General features: G+C 50.6%; 1 protein-coding gene across 1 annotated transcript; it reads left to right on the top strand.

The window, feature by feature from the left end:
* Positions 1 to 3342: 3342 nt before the first annotated feature.
* Positions 3343 to 12026, top strand: LOC112604742 (fumarylacetoacetate hydrolase domain-containing protein 2A). The gene is made up of 8 exons (XM_025354120.1): positions 3343 to 3516; positions 4322 to 4572; positions 5718 to 5934; positions 9408 to 9467; positions 9742 to 9904; positions 11323 to 11431; positions 11565 to 11652; positions 11791 to 12026. The coding sequence occupies exons 2-8, from the start codon at positions 4328 to 4330 to the stop codon at positions 11851 to 11853; spliced, it is 945 nt and encodes a 314-aa protein (XP_025209905.1). The 5' UTR covers positions 3343 to 3516; positions 4322 to 4327; the 3' UTR covers positions 11854 to 12026.
* The last annotated feature ends 112 nt before the right edge of the window (positions 12027 to 12138 follow it).

The following is a 12138-nucleotide window of genomic DNA, read 5'->3' as shown; positions in this document are numbered from 1 at the left end:
TTTTTTTTTTTTTTTTTTTTTTGAGACGGAGTCTCGCTCTGTCGCCCGGGCTGGAGTGCAGAGTGGCCGGATCTCAGCTCACTGCAAGCTCCGCCTCCCGGGTTTACGCCATTCTCCTGCCTCAGCCTCCCGACTAGCTGGGACTACAGGCGCCCGCCACCTCGCCCGGCTAGTTTTTTTTTTATTGTATTTTTTTTTAGTAGAGACGGGGTTTCACCGTGTTAGCCAGGATGGTCTCGATCTCCTGACCTCGTGATCCACCCGTCTCGGCCTCCCAAAGTGCTGGGATTACAGGCTTGAGCCACCGCGCCCGGCCTATGAGCATATTTTTTTACTTCTCAGGTAATTACTATAAAACAAAAAACCAAATCCGAATTATGCAAGGAGAGAATTTATTCTAAAGGACTGTTGTGGAGGTGTGGGGGTGATCATTGCAACAGGGAAATGCTGCAGTGCCCACTGGCAGCCTTCCCATATGATCTGCAAGTGTCTCAGAGGTTAGGCAAGGGGCTGATCTTGTATAGGGAGGCGTAAACATGGCTACAAAGAACTGTTATGGGAAAGTGGGCTGAGCAAGAGGGTCACCATCGAGCAGGTCTTACCCTGCAGACAGCCTGTTCTCAGGAGGGACCCTCAGGAGGGCTGTGGGTTGGCACAAGCTGCGGTTGGGCCAAAGCTCAACGGCCTGGAAAAGGAGAGAATCCGAACCAAGGTTTGCTTACAGGCATTTTGTTCTTACTGATCTGTAGGGACAAGCAGTTCAGCTAATCATTTGTGATGCCAAGACTGGGAATTTAGAGGGTCTGTGTCTGGCCTGGTCAGAGATAAACAAGGGAGCATCTGGGAGTCTTATCCAAATTATATGGGAAGTCACTGGCTCTTTCCAGTAGGGTGTTTTCTGGAACAAAAGAGTGGAGGGATTCCTTAACCTTCACTATGTCTAGAAGCAAAGGGCTAAGATAAAATTCAGTACTGTGAAGAGTCAGGATTGAAATGGCCAGATCATACGGTAGGTGTATGTTTAACTCTCTTCATACACTGCCAAATGGTTTTCGATCCTGGCGGTACTATTTTATAATCCCATCAGCAGTGTACAGGAATCCCAGGTCCTCCACATTCTTGCCAATACTTTTAATAATCAGTCTTCTTTGTCCATTCTCGTAGGTATAGGTGTGAGAAGGTGTCACATGGTGCTTGTATCTGCATATCCTTAATGATTAATGATGTTGAGCATCTTTCCATGTCCTAATTTTCTATCTGTGTCTCTTTGGTGAACTGTCTGTTCAAATATTTTGTCCATTTAAAAAACTGAATTGTTTGATTTTATCAATTGATTTTTTTTTTTTTTTTTTTTTTTTTTGAGACAGAGTCTCGCTCTGCCGCCCAGGCTAGAGTGCAGTGGCCGGATCTCAGCTCACTGCAAGCTCCGCCCCCCGGGTTCACGCCATTCTCCGGCCTCAGCCTCCCGAGTAGCCGGGACTACAGGCGCCCGCCACCTCGCCCGGCTAGTTTTTTGTACTTCTTAATAGAGACGGGGTTTCACCGTGTCAGCCAGGATGGTCTCGATCTCCTGACCTCGTGATCCGCCCGTCTCGGCCTCCCAAAGTGCTGGGATTACAGGCTTGAGCCACCGCGCCCGGCCTATCTATTGATTTTTAAGTGTTCTTTCTATATTCTGGATACAAGTCTTTTATCAAATACAGCCTTTGCACATATTTTCTTCCAGGCTGCACCTTAGCTTTTCAGAAAGCCTTTGGGAGCTATGGCTTAGTGAAACGGTTGTGCCAGGTTCTCCTCAGCGCATCCCCCTGATCACAGCCACTCCCATAGGTTCTCTTTCTTTTCTTTCTTTCGTTTTCTTTCTTTTTTTCTTTCTTTCTTTCTTTTCTTTCTTTTCTTTCTTTTTTGAGACGGAGTCTCCCTCTGTCGCCCAGGCTGCAGTGCAGTGGCGTGATCTGGGCTCACTGCAAGCTCCGCCTTTCGGGTTCACACCATTCTCCTGCCTCGGCCTCCCGACAGGTGTCCACCAACACGCCCGGCTACTTTATTTTTATTTTTAGTAGAGACGGGGTCTCACCGTGTTAGCCAGGATGGTCTCTATCTCCTGACCTCGTCATCTGCCCGCCTCGGCCTCCCAAAGAGCTGGGATTACAGGCGTGAGCCACCGCGCCCAGACACAGGTTCCATTTCTATATCTGTGGTTACCTTCTGCAAGCTAGGCCGAAGTCCCAGGCTCCAGACCCATGGCTCCGACTGCCCACCGTTCAATGCCCTTTCGATGTCCCATGCAAATCGGAGCTCACCATCCTCTCCCCAGACCCGCTGCTCCTCCAGAAGCCCCGTCTCCATGAACGGCCCTGCACCTACTGGGCTAGAGACCCAGGAGTCGGCCTTGTACCTCCTTCCTTCTCACTTCCACCTCCTGTCATCCAGAGCTGTCAGTTCTTCCTCCTGAACATCTCTGCACACTCACCTTCTCCGCCACCCACCACAGCACCATTGTTCTCACCTGCACCACCCACCCAGACACCTTTCCTTAGACGGGTGGCCAGAGAAAAACTTCTCAAATAGAAGTCGGGCCATGGCACGCCAGTGAGGACCTTCCAGCGGTCTCCTGTGCACTTACACAAGGTCCAGACTCCCTCGTGGGGCAAGTCAAGCTCTTGACGATCTGGTCCTTGAGTAATGTGGGGGCCTCTTGCCCACAGCCCATCACACTCTTCAAAGCCGGCAGCTGAAGAGCCGAGCTATGGCTGTCTGTGGAGTTCGGCCGCCGCTCCCTGCACGCCCGCCCTCTGCAGGGGACGGAGCCCCGTTTCCCCGCTTCCCCACCTGCGCCCAGCGGCGCTGCCGAGTGGCTGGGAAACGCCGGGCTTCGGGGTCAGGAGCGCCAGCTCCACTGCTCACCGCCTGTCACTCTGGGAAAACAGCTCTGGCGCCAGGCTCCCCGTAGGTAAAACGGGGGCAGTCATGCCTCCCCTCCTCAACCACACCCGTCAGAATCAGAAGCCACAAATCATTCTCCGCCACCCAGCACCTGCCTCGGTCTCCTCCACCACTTTCCCCACCGATGGGAAGACGGGACCGGCGCCAGGCCCAGAACAGGGCCGAGACTGGATGAGGCCAGCGAAGCGCCCAGGGACAAACGTTCGGGCAGCGCCCACTCTCGGGCTCGGGCAAGTGCAGAGTCGCTCCGAGAGCCACCGTCTCCAGAAGACGCGGCAGGCGCCGGGCTGTGCCTGGAGCCCGAACACCCCCGGAACACCCCCGGAGCCGCCCGCCCCGCGCTGGGCCCGCGCTTCCGGGATTGGGGCCCCGCCGGCGGCGGCTGCCTGTGACGTCACAGGACGCGCCGGCTTCTCGCTCCGGTGATCTGGGCCAGCGGCCCTGGGTTCGCGCGGCCGTAGTTCCTCGGCTGGCTGCGGTCACTGGTGTCAGTGCTCAGGCGCCCGCCGCCTTTGACCTCCGGCCCCGCGAGCGCTAACTCAGCGCAGGAGGACCGGCCTCCGCCGCCAGGTAGGAGAGCCTGGCTGGGTCAGGCCAGAAGGGTGTCCGTGGCGCGGGTCTCCCGCGGAGCGCAGAACTGGGACCGGATTCCCAGCCGCTTCTGACCACACCAACGGGGCGGACCTTTCTGAGCGCTCACTAACTGCAGGGTACGGAGATGGGCATGTGAGAAACTAGGGGACCGGCATGGGGGTTCCCGGCGAGTGAGCGGTGGTTTGGGATCCGACGTGCACACCCGTGTCTCAGGCTTTGTTTGATGGAGGCTGCTTTTTCCACCTCATGTCGCCGCCCCTTTGCTTACGGACTCTTGCAGAGTTGGACTGAGCTCGGGCCGTGTGGCATAGTGGTTGTTGCGGAAGCCCCAGGGCCACTTTTTGACTGGCACCTTGGGCACCTGACGTCGTCCCCTTCGAGCCTCAGTGTCCCCTTCTGTAAAGTGAGGGCGCGCTCCCTGAGGGGACCGCTGTCAGGTTGGAATGAACCTGCATGTGTGTGTCACCTGGGAAGGGAACAGGCAGTGGGGCCTGGGGTTCTCCTGGAGCGCTGGTAACCAGCCTTGTCCCTGAGGCAACAGCCAGAGGGCGCCTGTACTTTCATCTTATGAAGTATAGCAGGATAAAATACAAGCCTGGACCGCTTCCCATGTGGTGTGCAGGGAACTAGGGTAAAATACAAGCCTGGACCACTTCCCATGTGGTGTGCAGGGAACTGTTGTTGGGGCAAAGGGCCTTGGGCTATAGTCCTAGGAATTTCAGGGATCCTGATGATGGCTCTGGGATCCTCCATCTCCTGGATCCTGCGTTCTTCTCTGCAGGCTCTGATGCTGGTGTCTGGTAGAAGGAGGCTGCTCACAGCTCTGCTGCAGGCTCAGAAGTGGCCCTTTCAACCCTCCAGAGACATGAGACTAGTACAGTTCCAGGCACCCGACCTGGTGGGGCCTCACTTGGGCCTGGAGACAGGGAATGGTGGAGGGGTTATCAACCTCAATGCCTTTGACCCCACACTCCCGAAGACGATGACACAGTTCCTAGAGCAGGGAGAGGCCACCCTCTCAGTGGCAAGAAGGTAAGTAAGTGGGCAGCATCGCCCTGAAGCAGCTGCCCTGGTCCCCCCGCACCCTCCCACTGCATTCCTGTTCCGGGAAACAGCACCAGCAGGTAGCTCTTTGGCAAGGGAGCAGAGTAACCCCACCTTTTATTTCTCACCTGTTCTCTTAAAAGATCCTTAGAAATCTTATGTAATAACATCTTCAGTTTTCAGCGGAGAAAACTGAGGCCTAGGGGAGGGGATTAACAATTTCAAGGCCATACATTTGGTGCTGGAACCAGGACTCTCTATTTCATCACACTGCCTCCTCTGGGAATGAAGTCCTGGACTGACTGACGGGTCTGGACCAGGGGGTCCTAAAAGGCATCTCATGCAGCTAGCGGAGTGATAGAGACTCCCAGCTCCTACAAGGAGATGACTGCAGGGAGGTTTTTTACAAGACAGTTCCTGGGTTTGGACTAGATTAGGTGAGAGCGTCCCTGAAGCCTGGACCCCTACAGAATCTGGTCTAAGGAGCTGATGAACAATAAGTTAAAAACACGTTAAGATGTCATTTTCGTCTATTAAAATGGGAAAAAATACAAATGTTTCACAGCTCACAATATTAACAGTATGTTCCCATATTGCCATATTCCGCAAAGATGAGAAACCTCCATGTCCCTCATTAGGGACTTGGGTATATCTCTATACAGCAGTAATATGCAGCCACAAGCAATAAAGAGGACGCCCTCTATGTATTGTTACATATTGTTAAGGAGAGATCTCCAAAACCGGTTGTTTTTGTCAAAAGTGTAAAGATTGGTGCTTTCATTTGCATACAAAAGGCTGGGAGAAGAATATCAGTAGAGTAGCTGCGAAGAGCCAGGGGAACAGGGGAATCAGAAGGGGAACGGGAGGCCTTTCTGTGTATTCCAGTTTGTATCTTTTACATGGACATGAGTTACCGAAGCAGGAGAGGAAATCAACACTGGAAAAATGAAAGCCCTGCTCTGATATCAAAGGACGATAGCTCGGCTTGATTTTCATACTGACTCTGATGGTTGATAGAGCTAGGAAATATATTTCAAAAAGCAAAACCTGTAGCTGCTGCAGGATCTGCCCAACCTGCTGGGATTGCTGACCTGTTCCCAGCCAGACCGTCTCACCTGCTGTGGTCTCTACAGAGCCTTGGCTGCCCAGTTGCCAGTTCTCCCACGGTCGGAGGTAACCTTCCTGGCTCCAGTCACACGGCCAGATAAGGTGGTGTGTGTGGGCATGAATTATGCGGACCACTGCAAAGAACAGAACGTGCCCGTGCCCAAGGAGCCCATCATCTTCAGCAAGTTTGCCAGCTCCATCGTGGGGCCCTATGATGAGGTGGTCCTCCCACCAGAGAGCCAGGTCAGTGCCTCCCCACGCCCTCCCTCGTCACTGGGCCATCGCAAGGGCGTTCTGAGCTCAGTGTTCAGCCTGCTGGAGCCAGCTCTTGCTCAGTAGTACATTCAGCAGAAACTCTAGGGGATTATACACTCAGTAATAACGGTGGCCTTGGGAAAAAAAGTTAATGTGTGTGTTTTCCTGATTACAAAAGCAATACACCTTCACTGTAGGTAAAATGGAGACAAACATTTAAAAATTACGTCACCCGTAATCCCACTGCCCAGGGCTTGCAATATTAATGTTTTTCTGTCTTCCCAGTGTTTCTCCACTCCTGCATATGTTTATACTGTACATACACTTACCTTTTACTTAAGACTCCATCGGGAGCATTTTTTCATGCCATTAAATATTCTCCCTGACATATTTAGGTTACCACGGAGTTTGTTATATAGGTTAGTTTACTCCCGATTACCTTATTGCTGGATACTGTTTCTAGTTTTCGGCTTCTATAAATAAATGTTGCAGTAAACATCCTTATATAGAAAAGGCTTTGCATGTCCATTAATACATTATTATTTCCTTTGAATAAACCCTTAGAATTTAAATATGTCAGAGTATAGGCAGTATTTCAAAACTTTTGAAAAATTCTGCCAAATGGCCTTTTAAAAGATCGTAAAAGCAACTCACGCATCCACCAGTAGTGTATATACCCTTATTAACACTGGTTACTTTTTCTCTCTGATTTTTATTTTAGAAATGTCTTGGAAATTAGAGAAAAGCTAGGAAAGTAACACAGTGAACGCTCAGATAACTTTTCCATCTGATTTCATTGTAAACATTTGGTCATATTTCATTTTTCTCCCTTGCCTTCTCCCTGCCCTCCACATGGCAAACATTCACTTTTTTTTTTTTTTTTTTTTTGCAGGGGGTGGGGTGAAGGAGACCTTTTAAAACACATTGGGAGTATTAAGACAATTTAGTGAGAAAAACTTAAATAGGCATCTCCTAAGAATAAGGACAGTGGCTGGCATGACCATCCCACCATTATCACTACCAAGAAAATTAACTTGAATAATATTTAATGTAAAATCCAGTTGCCCCAATTCCCAATCAGAAGTACTGCTGACTGCCCCAAAGGTAACTTTTAATTTGCTTACTTTTTTTATTGCTCCTTGATCAACCAAGGCCACATACTGTATTGTTTTATCTCTTTAGTGGTTTTAATCTAGGACAGGGTTCCATAGACCTTTTCTTAAAGGGCTGTTTTAGTCTGTTCTCACACTGCTGATAGACATACCTGAGACTGGGCAATTTACCAAAAAAAAAAAAAAAAAAAAAGAGGTTTAATTAGACTTACAGTTCCACGTGGTTGGGGAAGCCTCAAAATCATGGCAGAAGGCAAAGAGGAGCAAGTCACATCTTACGTGGATAGCAGCAGGCAGAAAAGAGCTTGTGCAGAGAGACTCCCATTTTTAAAACCGTCAGATCTCGTGAGACCCATTCACTGTCGTGAGAACAGCGCGGGAAAGACCCGCCCCCAGGATTCAGTCATCTCCTACCGGGGCTTCCCAAAATATGTTGGAATTACGGGAGCCACAAGATGAGATTTGGGTAGGGACACAGCTAAACCATATTGGAATTATGGGAGCTACAAGATGAGATTTGGGTAGGGACACAGCTAAACCATATCAAGGGCCAGTTAGTAAATATTAGGCTTTGAGTGTCAGATGGTCTGTTTTGCAGCAATTCAACTCTGCTGTTGTAGTGTGAAAACCACCAGGGACGATACAGAAATGAATGATGGGTTTCCATTCAAACTGTTATAGCAGACAGTGAGCTGGCCATAGTTTGCCAACTCCTGATCTCAAACATGCTCCCTGCCCTTTCCTTGAAGAATCCAGTTGTCTCATAGCGTGTTTCACACCCTGGGTTTGTCTGGTTGTTTCTTCATGATTAGTGTCAGGGTAAGCATTTTCATCAAGAGGTCTACAAAGATGTTATACATTTCCCATTGCATCCCACTGGGAGGCTCATGTCAGTGGTCTGAGAATTTGACCACTTGGTTTAGCTGACATTGACTAGGTCCCTCCATTGGGAAGACGCATTTCCATTTTTGTAATTAATAAGCAGTCTATGAGTGGTAGTTTGAGATCACATAACTATCTTACTGCCCCATAGCTTCTCATCCAGGGATCCTGTGGTCATCCTGACTGAATCCATTATTGCATTGGGGGTTAGAGAACAATGACCTATTTTTTTTTTTTTTGAGACGGAGTCTCCCTCTATTGTGCAGGTTGGAGTGCGGTGGCATGATCTCAGCTCACTGCAACCTCTGCCTCCTGGGTTCAAGTGATTCTCCTGCCTTGGCATCCCGAGTAGCTGGGATTACAGGTGTGTACCACCACACCTGGCTAATTTTTGTATTTTTAGTAGAGACAGGGTTTCACCATGTTGGCCAGGCTGGTCTTGAACTCCTCACCTCAGGTGATCCACCCGCCTCGGCCTCCCGCAGTGCGGGGATTACAGGCGTGAGCCACCATGCCTGGCCAAGATCAATGACTCTTCTCAATCATGCCTTCTGTTTTTATTGGCTAGCATTCTATGAAGAAAAGCTGCCTCTTCTCTTTTTATTCCTGTGTCTTCAATATCACTGTGAATTCATGATTTTTGTTTTTACTCAATTGTTTGTAATTCATCATTTACATTCTTTAGGTGACCTCAGTTTGGCCAGTGAGGGGCCTTCAAGTTGGCTCCATTCCCGTCACTTTTTGTATATCCTAGCTTTTTGACCAAGATGTTCTAGTCTTATCATGTACTGTCTGTCTTGGACCTGGAATTAGCCATTTCTCCGAGGAACCCGGTGCTTTTTAATGGAGAGTGGTATTAGAGACCAACATCTGGGTGTCAGGTGTACTCATACCAACTGGTTATTATCAGAAAGAGCTGCCAATTTCCAAATTATATCTATTTTGTAGTTGTATTTTATGGATTATGGGAGAGGCTGAACATATTTTCATGTTTTCTGGCCATGTCCATTGCCTTTTTGTGAATTGCTTACTCAAGTCCTTTGTGGGATGTCAATCTTTTTCTTACTAAAGTGAGTTAACATTACAGCATTTAGAATAGTCCCTGACATACAGTAAGGTTACATATTGCTGGAGGATATTGCTTCGTATTTATTCTTTGTTAAAAGTATCCAGAGTAACTTTTAAATTCAGTGCGCTGGACACATGTTGCTCTTCTGCAGTCACAGTGGGGACAGGACCTGTGCCTGCATCCCGTGATGCTGTCTGCCACTGCCCAAAATGTATGGGTCTACAAGTCACAGCTCCCTTGTCATTCACTTGGCTCTGCTTCGTGGTGATGGCAAACATGGGCTGGCACCCAAGCCCTAATGACAAAGGTCCAGGCCCTTCAGCACCGTGTGCAGCCTCTCAGCATGGACGATGGACCCCGAAGTCACTGCAGCTCACTGTTCCTCTCCCACCCTACAGGAAGTAGATTGGGAAGCAGAGCTGGCCGTGGTCATTGGAAAGAAAGGCAAGCACATCAAGGTGAGGTGGAAAGGTGGGGCTCCCAGGCCAGAGTGTAGCAGAGGCCCCAGCTCCTGCCTCTCCCAGTGCTGACCTCTCACCAACACACGGTGCCAGCTGTCCCTGACCCTGGGAAGCGGTCAGCCTCCTTGCTCCCTGACACTGCCTTGCCCTTCACCCACCTTTGGCTGGTCCTGGCTACTAACACGGGATAACAGCTTAGAGATCCTTTGCCAAAGGTGTTGGTGTCACCCGTGATCTAACCTCCTGTATGGCCACATCCCCTGCCCCATAGGCCACAGATGCCATGGCCCACGTGGCCGGCTTCACTGTGGCTCATGACGTGAGTGCTCGTGACTGGCAAATGAGACGCAATGGGAAACAGTGGCTGCTGGGGAAAACCTTCGACACCTTCTGCCCTCTGGGCCCTGCCTTGGTGACCAAGGACAGTGTAGCAGGTAGGTCCCTGCTCCCTGCCCCCTTGTACCTACCATTACACAGAAGAACAGTGCTCCAGGGAGGAGCGTGGGTTCAGGTACATGCGGCGCCTGCCCTCCCTGGCCACCCTTTCACTGCTGACTCCACACAGGGCAAGTCTCTTACCCTCAGCCATGAGTTCTCCCATGGGCTTCCTTCCCAAGCCCCCTAGAGGGAACACAACTGCAGAGGATGTGAAACTGCAGGAAGTAAATGACAACACTGAGCTGATGGGTGGATCAGGCTTCCTGTGGCTGCCGCCATCTGAAACAATCTAAGTTGAGCATCATGGAGCATAGTTATCACAAGGCTCTGGCATCTTCCACAGTACAGGACATGAGAGCCCGTGTGACTCACTCAGCCATTGTGGAAACAGAACAGCACCGACCACACACAGTGAGGAGACAGCGCCAGGACGGGGGCAGTGCCCCAGAGGGCAGAGCGCAGCCTCTTAACACAGCCGCCCACAACTGTGGTGGAGATGGGGGGAGGTGTCCATGTGGGCCAGCCATGCCAGGATGCCAAAGACCCCATTACCTCACAGCACCCCATGCAGAGTCCTCAGTAAAGTTAAATTGTGTTTCAGCTGCTCTACTTAAGGGGGGTAGAACACTAAGACCACCACCAACAGTTGAAAGTGCTGGTTAGCCAGGATGTTCTTACACTAATCCATCCCCTGCCATCTTCCATTACATGAGGCTTCACTGTCCTGGCTAGAACCATTACCTCACTGCTTTATAGATGCTAAGTCTTTTTTTTTTTTTTCTTTTGGAATGGTCTTACTGTGTCACCCAGGCTGGAGTGCAGTGGCCCAATCTCAGCTCACTGAAGCCTCAATATCCAGGGTTCAAGCGATCCTCCCGCCTCAGCCTCCTGAGTCGCTGGGACTACAGGCATGCATCACCATGCCTGGCTAATGTTTTTATTATTTTTTATAGAGACAAGCACTCACTACGTTCCCCAGCCTGGTTTTGAACTCCTGAGCTTAATCAGTCCTTGCCTGCTTTGACCTCCCAGAGTGCTGTGATTACAGGCGTGAGCACCAGGCTTGGCCCTGCCCAGGAGGCATTTTTGTATCTACAGGTGTCATCCTATGCTGTAGACAGATGCCCTTGTTTTTCAAGGCAAAAACTCAAGCCATTTTTCTCTCCCTCTTCAGAGTCTGGAACATCCTCTCAACTCAGCCCTGTGACTACTGCCGGGTGCTCTTGGCGGGGATGCAGGGAGGCCTGAAATGGCCAATGTCTATACAGAAAGTTCTAACGTAGAGCACTGAGTCAATGTGGGCACAAAGCCCTTTCACCTGGCTAGTCACAAAGCTCCACTACAGTTGTGTTTATGAAATACTGGGGGGTTTGAGGGGGGAAAGGGATCCCAAGGTACCATCTTTGCATTTCAGATCCACACAACTTAAAGATCTGCTGCCGAGTGAACGGGGAAGTGGTCCAGAGCAGCAACACCAACCAGATGGTATTCAAGACGGAGGACCTGATAGCCTGGGTCTCCCAGTGAGTGCCAGGGCCTGTCCTGCCAGTCCCACTCCATCCGCCCACATGTGGAGGCTGAGCTGAGCCCTCCACCCTTGGCTGTGGCCACCTCAGCCAGCCCCTGGTCTCACCGGGTCCTTTGGCTTTGCTCCAGGTTCGTCACCTTTTACCCAGGGGATGTCATCCTGACTGGGACCCCCCCAGGTGTCGGTGTATTCAGGAAACCTCCTGTCTTTCTCAAGGTAGGTTAGCGAAAAGGAAAGAGAGCAAGGGCCCCAAAGGCCTGGCAGGCTTGGCTCAGACTTGAGAAGTACAGGCTTGTGTGGATGTGCGTGTGTCTGACGGAAGGGCTGACACCCTCATGGCCTGCTCTGTTGCAGAAGGGGGATGAAGTCCAGTGTGAGATTGAAGAACTAGGTGTCATCATCAACAAGGTGGTGTGATGGCTCCTGCACAGGCCCTGGACATAGGATGGGGGCATCTGCTCCCACTCAGCCTAGCCCAGGGAAAGGCCCAGTGACAGGTATGGGCAGGTGCCGGCCCTGAAGCCGCCTCTTCTGGGTAGAAGGGAGGAGGACAGAGCTCTCTTCAATAAATTTGTCAGGCCAAAGCAGCAGCTTGGCTTCTGCTGTTTGTCTTCTTTTGGGCTTTGTTTCATGGGACAAGTTGGGGCATTTTGTGGGACTGGGGAAGAAGAGAGCAAATACACACGCATACGCCACAAAGAT

The sequence above is a fragment of the Theropithecus gelada genome, chromosome 13 (genome assembly GCF_003255815.1).
Source record: "Theropithecus gelada isolate Dixy chromosome 13, Tgel_1.0, whole genome shotgun sequence".
NCBI lineage: Eukaryota > Metazoa > Chordata > Mammalia > Primates > Cercopithecidae > Theropithecus > Theropithecus gelada.
Note: the sequence above shows the minus strand (reverse complement) of the source record. Positions and strands in the feature narration are given on the sequence as shown.